The sequence below is a fragment of the Monodelphis domestica genome, chromosome 2 (genome assembly GCF_027887165.1).
Source record: "Monodelphis domestica isolate mMonDom1 chromosome 2, mMonDom1.pri, whole genome shotgun sequence".
NCBI lineage: Eukaryota > Metazoa > Chordata > Mammalia > Didelphimorphia > Didelphidae > Monodelphis > Monodelphis domestica.
In genome coordinates this window covers 62,649,503-62,667,530 of record NC_077228.1, presented here as the reverse complement: position 1 = coordinate 62,667,530, position 18,028 = coordinate 62,649,503, and the positions used below count along the sequence as shown (strand labels likewise).

The 18,028-nt window shown below is 34.6% G+C and overlaps 1 protein-coding gene across 3 annotated transcripts in view; it reads right to left on the bottom strand.

Moving 5' to 3' along the window:
* The window catches only part of TIPRL (TOR signaling pathway regulator), a 45,132-nt gene that overhangs the window by 12,473 nt on the left and 14,631 nt on the right, over positions 1 to 18,028 (bottom strand). For 2 of the 3 annotated variants that reach the window (XM_056815505.1, XM_001364297.5), the window contains exons 2-5: positions 16,084 to 16,263; positions 15,385 to 15,484; positions 14,941 to 15,072; positions 3,223 to 3,318 (exon numbers count right to left, since the gene is read on the bottom strand). In XM_056815505.1, coding sequence (XP_056671483.1) covers positions 3,223 to 3,318; positions 14,941 to 15,072; positions 15,385 to 15,484; positions 16,084 to 16,263 — 508 coding nt within the window. Of the gene's footprint in view, positions 1 to 3,222; positions 3,319 to 14,940; positions 15,073 to 15,384; positions 15,485 to 16,083; positions 16,334 to 18,028 lie in introns of all 3 variants that reach the window. The other variant, XM_056815506.1, reaches the window with a different exon arrangement.

Sequence of the window (18,028 nt, the reverse complement as noted above, 5' to 3'; positions counted from 1 at the left end):
AAAAAGACAATATTTTATTGTACTGATCTGAAAGTCTTCTTTATAGTGGTTATATTATACATATTAATTTTTTAACAAGTTATAAAAGAAACATATAGCCTGATAATAGCAACTTGCTTTGTAAAAACATCATGATTACCATTTATCTTCTTTATCCCAAAGAGTATAAATTTTCAATTCCAATCCAGTAATTGATATCATGAAAGAACCATAAGCATTAAAGTAAGCAAATATGCAAAGCAACCCAAACAGTGAATCATCAAGGCTATAATAACGAAATAATATCAACTTAACATATATAAATGATAAATGCAAGAGAATTTTATTCTACCTCAGTCAGGAGCTATTATACTTTCTTTAATCTTTCATTAAACAGAATCCAAAAATTACTCTTAAATCTGCTAATTGTGAGAGATCATCCCATCATCTACATAATGTGAGCCAAAGAGCTTAACTTTTTTTTTTCTTTTCCTCCATTCATCCCAGGTTTTTAAGAAATGAGAATTCAAAATTCATTGGAAATTTTTTTTCTTACTCAGCATACAACATAATACACATGCCAAGTTCACATCCCATTAAGAAAATATAAGATTGCTAATGGGGCTACTGATTCAGGAACCAAAGGTAAATGTAATGAACAAACAAAACCTAAGATGAACAACACTTTCAATATCTTCTTAGAAGACAGCTTTAGATGTTCAACTACTGCCTTGATTAAAAGGACTTAGCTTAAAAAATTATTTTGTAAAGTTTATTTTCCTAGAGTTTGGCTAAGTATTTTTAAATCATTAAATTTTTGTGGGAGATGTTTCTTAATATATTTTGATAGCTTTTGTTTTTACATTATATTTATTTCCAAGACAGTTCTGCCTCCTTCCCTACCTAATGAGCCATCTCTTTTAAAAAAGAAAAAGGGGGGGGGGGGGGCAACTGGGTAGCTCAGTGGATTGAGAACCAGGCCTAGAGACGGGAGGTCCTAGATTCAAATCTGGCCTCAGACACTTCCCAGCTGTGTGACCCTGGGCAAGTCACTTGACCCCCATTGCCTAGCTCTTACCACTCTTCTGCCTTGGAGCCAATACACAGTATTGACTCCAAGACAGAAAGTGAGGGTTTAAAAAAAAAGAAAAGAAAAGAAAAAGGGGAAAAAAGCAAATACAAGCAACCTATCAATTGTATCTATCTAAAAGTATATTCAATAGTCTACAATCACACCCCTCTACTTCTGAAAAAAAGTGAGAGTACTCTTTCTCATCTCTTCTCTAAGAACAAGCTTGGTTATTAAAATTATACTGCAGAACCATTAACTATAATACCTGTGAAATAAATTTCTTCCAAAATCAAGAAAGATTTGTATTCATTTTATAAATAGATAAAAATATTTCACTGACTTACATCTTAACCACTCTGGTTGGGTAGGAATTAGCCTTATGATTTCATTGGCATAGGGAATTGCTAGTATCAATAGTGTTTTTAGAACCCCCAAGTTTGATCCTGTCCTTTAGGAACTTACTAGTTACTAGCAGAAGAATCATCTTTGGCCATGCATTCTCCCAGAGACACTATTCCCAGAGTCCCAGAACTTTGGCTATGTGTGGTATTTAGTGCTTGACTCTGTGTGGCAACCAAATATTGAGCCCAGTCTCTTCTCCTGATCTTTCTGACTACTTTAGTGGTTCTGCATTTTTCCAAGTTGACAGTGGTAAAGAAACTCCCTCTACTAATGCAGGCAGAACTTTGATCTGCAATTTATAAGTCTTAGTCTCCCAGTATGCTAAGAGATTAAATTACTAGTTTGGGGTCCCAGAGTCATTAACTGTCAGAGACAGGACTGGATAGCAAATCTTCCTGACTGAGACCACAACTCCAAGTTGCCTCTCTCCCTAAACACAAAATGGACATATGCAGGATCCAAACGATGTGAATCCCAAACACTACTATCTTTACCATTAGATACAACCCCATGTTGGAGTAAGTTATAACAATTATATTTTTAAACTAAATTACTGACAAAAAGATTCAATGCTTCAGTAACAGTACATACAACAGAAAACTTAACAAAACATACCGTGGTAATTAAGAAGGATTAGCATAGTACTTGAAATAATTTCAAACTGCTCAAATTTTTACCCTTTGATCTAGCAATAGCACTATTACATCTATATTCTAAAGCGATTTTTAAAAAAAGGAAGGACCTACTTGTACAAAAATATTTACAGCAGCTCTCTTTATGGTGGGAAAGAATTTAAAACTGGGAGGAATGTCCATCAATTAGGGAATGGATAAACAAAGTTATGACATATGATTGTAATGGAATACTACTGTGCTATAAAAAATGACAGGAGGATTCAGAAAAACCTGGAAAGATCTACATGAACTGATGCAAAGTGAACAGAATCAGGAGAACATTGTACCCTCACAGTAATATAATACAATGATCAACTGTGAATAAATTTATGATGAAATATTCCATCTGCTGGGGCAGCTAAGTAACTCAATAGATAGAGCACAAGGCATGGAGTCAGGAGGTCCTAGGTTCAAATCTGACATCATATACTTCTTACCTGGGTGACCCTGGGCAACTCACTTAATCCCCATTGTCTAGTTCTTACTGTTCTTCTGCCTTGGAACCAATACAAAGTATTGATTCTAAGATAGAAGGTAAAGGTTTAAAAAATTATGCTATCAGGGACAGCTGGGTGGCTCAGTGGATTGAGTCAGGCCTAGAGACGGGAGGTCCTGGGTTCAAATATGGCCTCAGACACTTCCCAGCTGTGTGACCCTGGGCAAGTCACTTGACCCCCATTGCCTAGCCCTTACCACTCTTCTGCCTTGGAGCCAATACACAGTATTGGCTCCAAGGCAGAAGGTAAGGGTTTAAAAAAAAATGCTATCCACCTCCAGAGAAAGAACCAATAGAGATCAAATCATATTATTTTTCACTTTTTTTCTGGGAGAGGGCTTTTTTTTTAATATGAGTCTTCCTTCACAACATGACCAAAATTAAAATATGTTTTGTATGATCACTGATGTATATAACCTAGATCAAATTTTTTCCATCTCAGGAAAGCAGGGAGAGAACTACATCTCAAAGTTTTAGAAAAGGTAAAATTGTCATGTAAATGGGAAAAAGTAAAATATTATTTTAAAAAACTACTTAGATTTTCATTCTAATAGTACAAGAGACCACATAAATCTGTTTAAGGAATAAGAAATAGATACCTCATGGTAGAGCCTTGTGTCATTCATCCTGATGAGCACGCCATCAATTCTTAAGAAAAATCTCAGTAACAGGAAAAAGCTAGAAGGCATCACTCTCTGAAAGAGAAAAATAAATACATTTTGGCAAAAATTGAGCTTTTCTACAAGCCATGCTTCTCAAATTATGGAACACTTTGCAAATGGTGGTAGTAAGTGAATTTTAAAAGAGTTCATATTAACTTACCACTTCACAGTATAAAAAGTGTTATTCTTAAAACAGCCCTCTGAAATATACATTGTGGATAATATTACCCTCAAATTTACTGATAAGAGCGGTACAACTTTAATGAAAAGAATGCTGAACCCCAAGTTGGAAGACCCTAATTCTAGCACCAACCATTTAATCCTGTTGAAATTACAACTATTCTGTGCTTCAGCTTCTGGATCTATAAAATGTTGTCACTAAGAGATTAAAAATAAGATGAAGCTTGAGAAAGGCAGTAACACAGGAACCCATAAAGTCTTAACATGGCATTAATTTTTTTTTCATTTTTTTTAAACCTGCATTAAGATTTTTGGGGCCCCCTGTACAACTACTTTTTTCAAGACTTGACATTTTAATTCTCATTTTCTTTTCAAAATCCTTGTTAAGCATGAAAATTTTTTTGGATCCCTCCATATTAATACAAAGAAAATTCATCAGTAGTCATTTCTATAAACAAAAGAGGAATAGTTTTTGCAACTACCTGACATCTTTTTTTGTTTGTTTTTAGTAATAGAATTTATTTCCAGTTATTTCAGTCTCTCTCTTTCCTCCCCACACCATAGAAGGCATAATTCAACAAACAGATATGTGTGTATATGTATAGGTTTCATGTTTCTATTTATCAGTTTATTCTCTGGAGGTGAACATTTACAAGTTATTCTTCAAATATTAAATCTGTAGCTATATATAATATTCTCCTGGTGCTTGTTGTTTCACTGTTTATTTTCTCATACAGTTGTTTCCAATGTTTAAAAAAATTAATCTGGGGGGCAGCTGGGTGGTTCAAGTGGATTGAGAGCCAGGTTCAGAGACAGGTCCTAGGTTCAAATCTGCCCTCAGACAATTCTTAGCTGTGTGACTCTGAACAAGTCACTTAACCCCCATTGCCTAGCCCTTACCACTCTTCTGACTTAGAACCAATACCCAGTATTGATTCTGAGATGGAAGGTGTTTAAAAAAAAATTAATCTGCTTGTTTCTTACAGCACTTATTTTCTTACAGCAATAATTTCTTACAGTAATTATTCCATTACAATCACATAAGACAATTTGTTTAGCCTTTCCTCGATGGGACATCCTCTCAATTTCCAGTTCTTTGCCACCACAAACAGGGTTACTATATTTTGGAACATATAGGTTCTTTTCCTTTTTCCCTACTCTCCTTGGTTAACAGACTCAGATACAGTTTTATAGCTCTCTGGGCATAATTTCAAATTGCCCTCCAAAATGATTGGATCTGATAGGTGTGAGATACCTCAGAAGAGTTTTAGTTTGCATTTCCTTAATCAGTAGTGATTTTTAGCATTTTTTTCAAGTACCTATGCCTTTAATTCTTTCATCTGTAAACTGTCTGTTCATATCTTTTGCCTAATTATCAATTGGTGAATAGTTTTATCCTCATAAATTTGACAAAGTTCTCTATATATTTTAGATATGTGACCTCTATTCAAGAGCCTTTTTTTCTCCAAAATTTTTTTCAAATTTTCTTCTTTCCTTCTAATCTTGGCAACATTTGTTTTATTTGTACAAAACCTTTTTAATTTAATGTACTCAAAATTATCCATTTTATATCTTGAAATGCTCTCCATCTCTTGCCTATTCATAAATTCCGCTCCTATCCATAAAAATGATAGGTAATATCTTCTCTGTTGTTCTAACATGCTTATGATATCTCCTTTTATGTTTAGTGCCATCCACTTTTTAACATAGATATAGCAGATATGAAACCTAGATATACTCTTAGCTTAACTGAGTAGGCACAAATTTAATCAGCCAAAAGTTGGTCTACCTGTGTATGGTATCAATGTTTTCCCATCTATTTCATTTGTGGTACATAAATAAAAATTTAAACAAATGTGTCATGGAAAAGAATGTACTTGGGACAATGAAAATGGAAGAGATAAAGTTTCAGCTTTACTGGTTCAGCTGCTATGGAGAATATATTGATGGGGATTGGTAGAAGGGGACTCATCCCAGCATAGTTGACTCACCTTCATGCCTTCTGTCTATGTAGACTCCTAACAGTCCTAATAATGATAAAGTTCTTGGGAGTTACATGTACCTTCTTCCCCTATGTAAAGTTTAGCTTATTGACTACCTTATGATTACTCTTTTGTGTTTACCTTTTAATGATTCTCTTGAGTCTTGAGAATATCAAATTTTCTATTCAGCTCTGGTCTTTTCATCAGAAATGTCTGAAAGTCCTCTATTTCATTAAATATCCAACTTTTTTTCCCCTGAAGTATTATACTCAGGTTTGCTGATAGCTGTTTCTGGTTATAATCCTAGATCCTTTGCTTCCTGAAATATTATATGCCAAGCCCTCCATTTCTTTAACATGAAAGTTGTTAAATCTTATGTGATCCTGAATATAGCTCCATGACATTGTAATTATTTCTTTCTAGATACCTACAGTATTTTCTCCTTGACCTAGGATCTTGGCTTTGACCTATGGAATTTGACTACAATATTCCTGGGAGTTTTCATTTTGGAATTTCTTTCAGGAGATGATTTAGACTCTTTCAATTACGATTTTACTCTCTGGGTTTAAGACTGGGAAGCTGTTTTCCCTGATAATTTCTTAAAATATGATATCTAAGCTCTTGCTTTGATCATGGCTTTCAGATTGTCCAATAATTCCCAAAGTAGCTCTCCTTGATCTATTTTCCAGGCCATTGTTTTTCTAATGAAATATTTCATATTTTTCTTTTCATTCTTTTGACTTAATTTTATTGTTTCTTGATATCTCACGGAATCAATAGTTTCCACTTCCCTAATTCTAATTTTTAGGAAATTATTTTCATCAGTGAGTTTTTGTATTTCTTTTCCCATATGGCCAATTGTGCTTTTTAAAATGTTCTTTTCTTCAGAGAATTTTTGTATCTCTTTGCCATTAGACCAATTTTTTTAAATGCTATTTTTCTTCAGTATTTTTTTTGTGCCTCTTTTACCAAGCAGTTAATTCCCTTTTTGTAACTTTCTTGCATCACTCATTTCTTTTCCCAATTTCTCCTCTACCACTCTTTTTCCTTCTTAAACTCTGCCAAAAATTCTTGTTGGGTTTGTGTCCAATTAGTTCTTTTCTTCTCATTGTTATCTTTTTCTGAGGTTGTGTCTGGTCTTCTCTGCTACTAGCCTTTTATATCAAGTTTATTTTTATTTGCTCATCTTCCTAGCCTATTTCTTGACTGGGAACTTTATGTTAAAGTTGCACTCTGCTCAGGTTGGGGGTGGGAGGTACTATTCTGAGGTTCAGGATTTTCTATGCTGCTATTTTCTGAGCTAGTTTTTGGTGTCTGCAAGTTTCCAGTGCTTCCAAAGTGATGTGACCTAGAAAAGGTCCAGTCATCTACCCTAGGTAAGACTCAGAACACCAACAGGAAAAGATACGAGGGCACTGCTAAATGGTTCCTATGGAAAGCACGTATTTGACATCATTGTCTGCCACTTGCCTCCCTGACCTTGAGGTCAGATAGCTCTCCCAAAGTTTGCACCGGTCCTTTCCATACATATCTATAGATTTAAGCTTTCTCCTCTCCACTGGCCGCCAAAAGAGCTTACACTTAATCAGGTAATAAACATGCCTGTATACACATGCTTGCTTACACATGTGCACACAGAAACACACAGAAACAAACTAATACAAAATAATTTCAAGACGAAGAGAACACTAAGACTATCTGTACTCCCTTGTATAGTCTTTATTTCTTTATATATCCTATTTCCCAATGCTAGACAAGAAAATCACCAAGATTAACAGAGATGCTTTAAAACTTACAAGGTATTTTATGGGCTCCCAATTATAAGTCTCACAAAAACCCTGAAAGGTAGACACTATCAGCACTGTACTATGTTTACAGATGAGGAAACAAACAGATGTTAAGGGACCTGTGAAGTGACTTAGGATAACACAGCTAGTAAAGTATAAAAAGTGAAATCTGAACTAAAGGCAACCCTGCTTCTAGTGCCTCCCCTCTTCATCTAACTGACGATATAACTGACAAACTGATATTTCTCAAATACAACTCTACTCATGTTATTTCCCTGTTAAAAAATCTACCATGGCTCTCTATTTTTAGAATAAACAATGTGAAATCTGCATCCTGAAAGCTTTACAATATCTGGCTCCCACAGACTCGAGTTTTATTTTCTTTCTATTCTCTGTTCCAATCCAACTGGCCTGCTAGTTCTTACCTGTAAACAAAACTCCATTCCTGCCTTGGCCAAGGCTCTGTATCTTGGTCCCGTCTGGAATACACTCATTGTTCAACCCCACTCTGTCTAGTTCAGAACTTCATTCTGCACATAGCTTCCCTTATTCCACATTCATCCCTTGCTACCCCCTCCCCCCCATTAGTGCTAGCTCTCTCCTGAAATTACTTTACACATACCTATCTTTATACATCTAAGGCAATTCAAAGAAGCCCAAAGAGATTGTTACATATGGATAATGATGCTTTAATGCTCTGCCTTTGTGAATTGCCTCTCATGGAAAGGAAATGACCCCAAGCTATATCTCCTTAGTAGAATAAATGTTTGATAAGGACAGAGACTACTTACTTTTTCTCTCTGTATCCAAGGACTGGCATGGAGCATTACACATAATAATAGATATTTTTTTTTAAATTTAACTTAATTTTATTAAATTTTTTCCATGGTTACATGATTCATGTTCTTTCCCTTCCCTACTCCCCCCACCCCCTTCCATAGCCAACACACAATTCCATGGGTTTTACATGTGTCATTGATCAAGACCTATTACCATATTATTACTAATTGCACTAGGGTGATTGTTTAGAGTCTACATCCCCAATCATATCCCCATCAACCCATGTGATGTAGTTGTTTTTCTTCTGTGTTTCTGCTCCCACAGTTCTTTCTCTGGATTAAATTTTTTTTTAATTAAAAAAATTTCTCCTGGTCCAATGCCTCATATGATTGTTATTTATGCCCTTGTCTGTACTCCCATTCAATTACAGCTCCTTGAAAGCAGGGTCTGTGTCACTCCTATTTTTGTATCCCAAGTATTTTAAAGGTCTGTGGAATTGAACAGCAGTTTATTTTCATTCTTTTACAACCATTACAGTAACATATACACTGGCTCATAAAGAAAAACAAGTCTTACCATTCTAAAATCTATTCTTAAAAATAACTCAAATGTTTTAAGAGTTCCTTCAGAATTCATTTGGAAATTCCCCGAGTCTTTTTCAGACAAAGATGACAAGCAGAAGCAGGGAAAGCTTGAACCAACATGAGAATCCCTTCCCACCAATCTTAAAATAACACCACAAAATGAATATTGGAGTGAAAGAATCAACAAGGAGACGTAGTGAAGCAACTTTTATGCAAAGAACAACTTGGAAGGTTGGCAGAGAGCATCTGGGACACTGGGGTGAGAGGGGAGCACAGCCAGCAGGAGCCTACAACAAGGAGTAAGGAGCAAGGAGCAAGCCTCCCCACCCCACATGTAGTGTTCCATGTTACAAACCTGGGCCCAACATCCAGACCCTCAGGCCCTGCCTGGGCCAACCTATCACACCCTTAAAGTTCTAAGCAAACCTGCAGGAAGGTCCAGAATTTCAATAGGAGGCAGTCTGTCCTGCAAGCCCAATCTGTATAAGCCAGGAGCAAGGCCAGGAGTCCCAGCCCAAGCTTGTAGTGAGGACTTGAATCCCAGTTTGAGGCAGTCTGTGCAGCACTCCAGGTTGATGTAAACTCAGAGCAAGGTTCCCCCAGATTTCCTGTGTAGACTGTCCCCAGGGTGCTGCAGTTTGGGAGCCCAGACCTGGCTAGCCCTTACCAAAGCTCAAGGCAGAGCCCCAGGACAGGGAAGTCTGCTGTGCCAGACCTGATCAAGCCCAGAGTGAGATACAAACAGCCTACAACCAATGTCCTGAGGCTAGAATTTGAGCCATTAGCAGTCCTGGTAATGATTTAATCATAAGTGGAGGGTAGCTCTCAGAGCTCCTAGCCCACAGGCCATGATATCACCTTGGAAGAACTGAAACTTGCAGAAACTCATAAATAAGGCTAAGTGTAGCATCAAGGAAGAATTAAAGTTTAAGAATGTGCCCTATCCTCCTTGAGAACAGAACAAAGTGAAAGTCAAAAAAGAGACTGGGAAAATAAGCAAGCATAAACAAAAAAGGGAAAGTGAAAGAAAGGCTAATACATGCAAAGCTCCAAAGAAAAATAAGAATTGGACTCAGATTCTAGAAGAGCTCAAAAAGGATTTCAAAAATCAATTAAGAGAGGCAAAGGGAAAATGGGAAAGAGAAATGAAGGCAATACAAGAAGAAATGGGCCAAATGAAAAAGGAAGCTCAAAAGCTCACAGAAGAAAATAATTTCTTCAAATTTAGAATTGGGCAACTGACTTCATGACTTCATGAGATATTATGAAACAATGAAACAAAATCAAAAGACCAAAAAAAAAATCAGAAGAAAATGTGAAGTAGCTCATTAAAAAAAACAACTGAAAATAGATCCAGGAGAGGCAATTTAAGAATTATTGGAATACCTGAAAACCATGATCAAGAAAAAAGCCTGAACATCATGATACAGAAAACCACTGCCCTTATATTCTTGAATGAGAGTAAAATAGAACATGAAAAAATCCACAGATCACCTCCAGAAAGAAATCCCCAAATGAGGATTGCCAGGAATATAAAAGCTAAATTCAAGAGCCCCCAAGCCAAGATGAAAATATTGCAAGCAGCCAGAAAGAAATAATTCAAATATCATGCAGCTACAGTCAGGATTGGCTCCACATTAAAGGATCAGAAGGCAAAAGATATAGATTTACAATCCAGAATCACCTATCTAACAAAACTGAATATTCTTTCAGGGGGAAAAAAGGTCATTCAATAAAAAGTAGATTTCCAAGTATGATGAAAAGACCAGACCTAAACAGAAAATTTGATGTCCAAACATAAGACCCAAGAGAAGCCTAAAAAAGTAAATATAAGAAAAAGAAAATTTAAGGGACTCAATATGGTGAAACTATATGTACTCCTTTATAGAAAGTAGATATTTAGAACAGTTAGGATGACATGATGTGCAAAAAAAAATCAAGGAATGAAAAAGAGGACTGAACTGAGAGAAAATGGAAAGGAGAGATGGAATGGGGTAAATTATCTCACCTAAAGAGGTATGAAAATCTATTATAGTGGAAGGGAGGATAAGAATGGTTATAAGCAATGCTTAAACTTTACTCTCATCATAACTGGCTCAGAGAGGGATTAACAACCATATTCACTGAGATATAGAAGCCTATCTTACCAGACAAAAAAGTAGGAGGGAACTAAGACAAGGAAGGAGGGGGTGTTAACAGAAGGGAAGGGGAAGTGTGGAGGAGATAACAAAAAGCAAAATACCAGTGAGGAGGAAGAGTGAAAGGAAAAAGAGTAGGATCAAAAGAGGAAAATAAGATGGAGGGGAATACACAGTTGGTAATCATAACTGTAAATGTGAATGGGATGAACTTTCCCATAAAAAGGAAGCAGATAGAGTGGATTAAGAACCAGAATACTACTATGTTGTTTACAAGAGACACTTTTGATGCAAGGTGACACACACAGAAAAAAGCAGCAGTAGTACTCATTATCTCAGAAAAAGCTAAAGCAAAGACATGGCTGATTAAAAGAAATAAGGAAAGAAAGTATGTCTTGCTGAAAGGTATTATAAGCAATGAAGCAATATCAATACTAAACATATATGTACCAAATGGTATGGCCTCTAAATTTTCAAAGGAGAAATTAAACTTCAAGAGAAAACAGACCATAAAATTATACTAATGGGAAACCTCAACTTCCCCCTTTCAGATCTAGATAAATCAAACAAAAAAAATAAACATGAAAGAAGTAAAGGAAGTGAATGAAATAATAGAAAAGTTAGAACTAAAAGATCTCTGGAGAGAAGTGAACAGGAATTGAAAGGAATAGATCCTATTTTCAGCAGTATATAGATCTTACACAAAACTGACCATGTTTTAGGGCATAAAAACTTCACAACTAAATGCAGAAAAGCAGAAATAAATTCATCCTTTTCAGATCATAATGCAATAAAAATTATAATCAATAAAGCTCCATGGAAAGACAAATAAAAAATTAATTGGAAACTAAATCTAATGCTAAAACAGGGATGAGTTAAAGAACAAATTATAGAAACAATCAATAATTTTATTAATGAGAATGACAATGAGAAGGCAACATATCCAAATGTATGGGATAAAGCCAAAAAGCCAAAGCAGTACTTAGGGGAAAATTTATATCTCTAAACACCTACATTAATAAAATTGAAAAAAATTCAGATCAATAAATTGGGTATGCAACTAAAAAACTAGAAAAAAAACAAATTAAATACTAAATTGGTGGTCCTAAAAATTAAGAGAAATTAAATAAAATTGAAAGAAAACCATTAAATTAATAAATAAGACTGTTGGCTTTATGAGAAAAATAAAAGACAGTATAGATTAATTTGATTTAAAAAAAGAAAGAAGAAAATCAAATAATCAGTATCAAAAATGAAAGGGGTGAACTCACCACAAATAAAGAAGAAATTAAAGTAATCATTAGGAACTATTTTATCCAATTATATGACAATGAAGCTGACAATCTAAGTAAAATGATGAATATTTATGAAAATACAAATTGCCCAGGTTAACAAAAGAGCAAATAGAACTATGTCATCAGCATCTCTACATTTACCTATAAAGACCAGCAACAAGAGTTAGAAAGGGAAATTCCATTTAGTCACTCTAAACAATATAAAATACCTGGCAATCTATAGGAGCACAATTATAAAACACTTTTCACACAAATGAAGTCAGATCCAAACAATTGGAAAAATATCAACTGCTCATAGGGAGGCCAAATTAATATAATAAAAATGGCAATTATACCTAAATTTATTTATTTATTCAGAGCCACACCAATCAAATTACCAAATAATTATTTTGTAGAACTAGGAAAAATAATAAAATTTATCTAGAAGAACAAATGGTCAAGAATATCAAGGGAACTAGTGAAAAAAAAATTGAAGGAAGTTGTCCTAGCACTACTAGATCTCAAACTATACTATAAAAAGCAGCAATCATCAAAACAATCTGGTACTGGCTAAGAAATAGAAATGATAGATCAATGGAGTAGATTAGATCCACAATATACAGGAGTAAATGACCTTAGCAACCTAGTATTTTATAAACCCAAAGACCCCAGCTTTTGGAATAAGAACCCATTCTGTAAACAAAACTGCTTGGGAAATTGGAAAACAGTATGGCAAAAACTAGGTATAGATCAGTATCTTACACCCTATATATATATAAAGATATGATAAAAAAAATATATATATATATATATATGATTTACATATAAAGGACAATAACATAACTAAATTAGGGGAATACAAAATTTTACCTGACAGATCCTTGAAGGGGAAAAATTATGACCAAAGAAGAGATAGAGAGTATTATAAGATATAAAATGAGTAATTTTAATTATATTAAATTAAAAAGCTTTTGTACAAACAAAACTAATATAACCAAGATTAGAAGAGAAATGACAAACTAGGGGAAAAAATTTTTAACAAATTTCTCTGATAAAGGTCTAAATTCTCATATTTATGGAGAACTAAGTCAAATGTATAAGAATACAAGCCATTCTCCAACTGACAAACAATCATATGAACAAGCAGTTTTCAGATGAAGAAATAAAAGGCATCAATAAATATATGAAAAATTGTTCTAAATCATTCTTCATTAGAGAAATGCAAATTAAAACAACGCTGAGATACCACATCATACCTACCAGATTGGCCAAAATGGCAGCAAAGCGATAAATGTTGGAAGGGATGTGGCAAAATTTGGACACTTAATGATTATTGGTGGAGCTGTGTATTGGTCCATCTATTCTAGAGGGCAATTTGGAACTATGCATACCCTTGATCTGCCTCTACTGGGTCTGTATCCCAAAGAGATCATAAAAAAGGGGAAAGGACCTACTTGTACAAAAATATTTATAGCAGCTCTTTTTGTGATGGCAAAGAATTGGAAACTGAGGGGATGTCCATCAACTGGGCAATGGCTAAACAAATTGTGGTACATGTTGGTGATGGAATACTATTGTGCTATAAGAAATGATAACAAAATGATTCCAGAAAAAGCTAGAAATATCTGCAGGACCTGATGCAGAGCAAAATAAGCAGAACTGGGAGAACATTGTACACAATAATAGCAATAATGTATGCTGTTCATATGTGAAAACTTGGCTACTCTTAGCAATGCAATAATCTGGAACAATCCTGAAAGACTTATGATGGAGAATGCTATCCTCCTCCAGAGAAAGAATTGTTGGAATTGTCTTTCACATTAGTGTATTTATGGTTTTATTTAGGGGTTTTGGTTATATTTGAGTTTGCTCTTACAACAATGACTAACACAAAGTGTGTTTTGCAGGAAATAAAAATAAAATTTAGGAAAGAAAAGAAATTCTTTGAACTAAAGCAATGAGCAATACTATCATATTAACTGAATATGAAGTTATTTGGAAAACAAGTAATATCTTATGACAGGAAACAGAGAAAAAAGCTCACTTTTCCCAACCCAAATCTGAGCCCTAAAACCCTATGTTAGAAGAACAGATTCAGCAGTCCTGGGGAAGTTTGCCCCCTTTTTACCCTGCAACTTGCTTATGAAGGCCTATCAAACTCAATATTTTAATCATACCTGAGAACAGCCAAGGAGCTGCACACCAAAAAAAAAAAAAAGCAAAATATTAGGCTTTAAGCTTAGAAAAGCTCCAAAGAAGCCATTTACATGCTAGTCAAAACCATAGAAAAAATTGCTATTCATCAGGTATAAAGCATTGTGCTAGATGCTGGGAATACAAAGATGAAGTAGGATACATTTAGGAAGCTAATGATATAAGAGAAGATAAAATAGATTTACAAATAAATACTAAAAATTAGAAAGCTAAAGACAAAGAAGCTCAACTAAAAAATAAAATGCTATAAGAAATCGTCATAACTCCACTTACCAACTACTAGTTGCTACCAGAAGGAAGAGAGGAAGTCTGGGTCTCTCCCTCTCTGCTATTCATTTTTACTTCTGCAGACTGTGGAAGGGTAAAGGAGTGTTTGGTGCCTTTGTAAACAAGTGCATTTTTATCACTGTCTTGCAGACAAAAGAGCCTAAATTTAGTAACAGACATATCCAGATATCAAAATGTAGTGAAGAATATAAGCTGAGATTTTCTCCAAGTTCAATAATGGACAAATAAACTAAAAAACATGTTAGTTATTTACATATGGATAACTGAAATCAGTAATATCATGTAAAAATTTCCCAAATCTATCTCAAATTGCTATTCATTTGATACATAAAAACACAAAATGGCACACTTAATGTATATGTTTTCTATTTCTATCTACTTACAAAGATGATTTTCCACCCTTGGGCAAAAACAATTACTATACTTACAATTTTCACACTTAAGCTTGAAACTCCATGATCATGAAGTTCATCTTCAAACAACAGAACTTCTTCAAAAAATTTAATCTGTTCTCTGGCTTTCAATTTCTCTGTGTCTATATGATCTGTTGTAGGCACAACCTGGAAAGGAATTTTTTTTTTATTTAATGAAATCAGTCAAAAAGAGGTATATGGTACTCCATCTGTCATGGAGAGAAAGTAAAGACTAGATCTAGTCCTTGCCACTGACTAGCTAACTCCAAAAATCATAGTAACTTTCTAGTGTACCACTACAGTGCAGAAAAATTATTAGAGTAGAAGTTGAATGAATCAATTATTGAAAAAAAAATTTTAAAGTGAAAGAATAAATTACATTTTAGTATGGTAAGTGATCTTAAATATAAAGAAAAAAGGTATCAATTCAACACAAAAAAGCAGAGAATAAAATTTTACCTTTAACTTAAGAGCTTCGCCAAGTAATGTTCCTTTGTAATCTGTTGTATAGGTCCAGTCATATGGTCTAATAATCTCTTTGGAGTGCTCACCCTCCGTCCTCAAAAACCAAAAAGAGAAGGATTCCATTCAACAAGCATAAAACAAAACCTCATAAAGTATACAAACAACTCTCATAAGCATACTGTAAAGATGGTTCTAAATAGCTCACTCACCTATATACTTCATTAATATATAAACTCTTCTGCAGCCTGTTACTTAACTTTTATATTGTCATTTAACTTTTCATATGTTTACGCTATCTCTCCAATTAGAATATAAACTGTATGAGGATCAGGCCCATACTTTATAATGATTGTCAACTTCCATAGAGCTTTTCAGGTAATAAATAAAAATACTGATTAAAAAGCAGAGCCTTTTCCCGAAATTTGTATAAGACTAACTCCTCAATTACATTCCCAATGAGAATCAGAAGTGAATACTAAAATATGTTATTCAAAAAATACTGAGGTCAAAAGAGAAACAGTTAATTAGGTACAATACTTCATTTAAAGATACTAACCCTGCAATAAGTACAGCTCAAGCAGTATTTATTTTGATTCTAAAGTCTGCCTCCATTTTACAGTTGAATCAACTGAAGGGTCTGAAAAGCTAATAAAACTCACTGTCTATTCTAACAAAAATCACTCCGTTTCTTACCTGCTCTCTTGCCATTCTTCAGCACATGCCACCTTAAGCACTCCTTGGTAGTTGTTTACACACTTTAAAGCATCTGTTGCATTGAACTCAATTCCAAAGCCAGAAACATGTTGGATTCTTAAAACATTGTCTCCAAACATCATTTCAGGAAGAGATGGCATATGGAGCTCATCAGCTAATCTGCATATGTCCAAAAGTCAGATATTGTTTGGTTACTTTTAGTTCTCCATTCTTTTGGCTTAACAATATTCTATATAGAAGAATGAAAAAGAATATGTATGATATATCTTAAAAGTATACATTTGAGCTTTAGTCAGTCCGGAATATGCTTTTAAATGAAAAAATCATTGCACTAAAGAAAACAAAACTAGAAAGAATAATTGGACCAGACCAAGGATACAGAGAGATCAGTCAGACATTTATTAAATGATTGCCCTGTGCCAGGCACTGTGCTAAATGCTGATGGTACAAAGAAATGTCAGTCTTTACTCTCTGGGAGCTCAGTCTAATGAAGGAGACAGGAGACAACATGCAAACAACAATGTACAAAGAGGCCATATAAAGGATAAATAGGAAATAATCAACAGAGGGAAGACTCCAAAATTAAGAAGGTCTGGGAAAGGCTTCTTTTAAAAAGTGGGATTTTAGTTGGCACATGAAGGAAGTCAAGGAAGCCAGAAAACAGAGATGAGGAAAGTGTTCCAATCTGAAGGTGACACCATTTTAAGGGCACTGAGAGATCATAAGATCACAAATTTAGAGCTTGAAGAAACCTCAGAGGCCATCCTGTGAAGCTGCTTCAATTTAAAACACTGAGATCCAGAGAAATAAAATTACTTGTACAATGTCACCCAGCTATTAAGCCTCTGAGATGGGATTTGAACTCGGGGTCTTTGCACCACAGCCTGTGCTCTTTCTATTGTATAAAAATGGCTTTCCTAGATAAATTCTCATATTTGAAAGAAAGAAGGATACTTAAAATTTTGGGGGTGAAAGGAACACTATTTTCATAGCATTAAAAAAAAAAACCCAACTCATATGTCTACTTTCCTGTCTCTATAAAATGCTTATGACAATCTATGTCTATAATAAGGTTACCCTTGGTAAAGATAGGAAAAGGGATCAGGAAGGCTTCCACAAACTACATTTTATAGGAGACCACATTTTTACAGTCAGAAAACTTACTAAAAGATGTAGAGAATAAACTACCCCACTGTTTAATTATAAAAAAGCATTTGATTCAGTAGAACAAAATGACACTTTAAGGGAGCTCTTCCAACAAGATACCTCTCTCTACATGTTAAAAATCAGATAAAATTTCATAAAAGATATATGTTCAATTACCCTGAGATTATAAAAATCAAATGAGGAAGACAAAATAAAGACATGATTGCCAAAGGTGTTAGCCACTATCATGGCAATATCTAGCAAAAGGGCCCTTTAATTCCCTGACTATCACAACTTCAGAGTTTGAAGAGATAAGAGAATCCATCAAATGAGATTATCTGTAAAGAGTTTATTTAGCACAGAGTCTGCCTGACACATAGCAAGAATTTAATAAATCCTTCCTTTTTTCCTTTCCTTCTGTCTATTCATCTAATCCAACCCTTAGTGAAAGAATCCCACATACAACAAGGCCAACAGGTGGCCATCCAGTAATTGTAAAAAACTGTTAAGAGATGTACACAAGTAGGTCTCTGGTCATGTGGTCGATTTTTAAAACAGAAGTTCTCAAAGTGTAGTCTAGAGATCCCTGTGGGTCCCTGAGACCCTTTCAAGGGGTCTTCAAGGTCAAAACTATATTGAAAATTATTTTCAATAATATATTCAAATAAATATTCTTTTACTAAGATGTTCTTCAAGTACAGCACAACTACTATTCATGGGGATCTCCAAATATCCATCCAGAGCCCTCTTGTCTTTTATGATTCTTCAGTTGTATCCG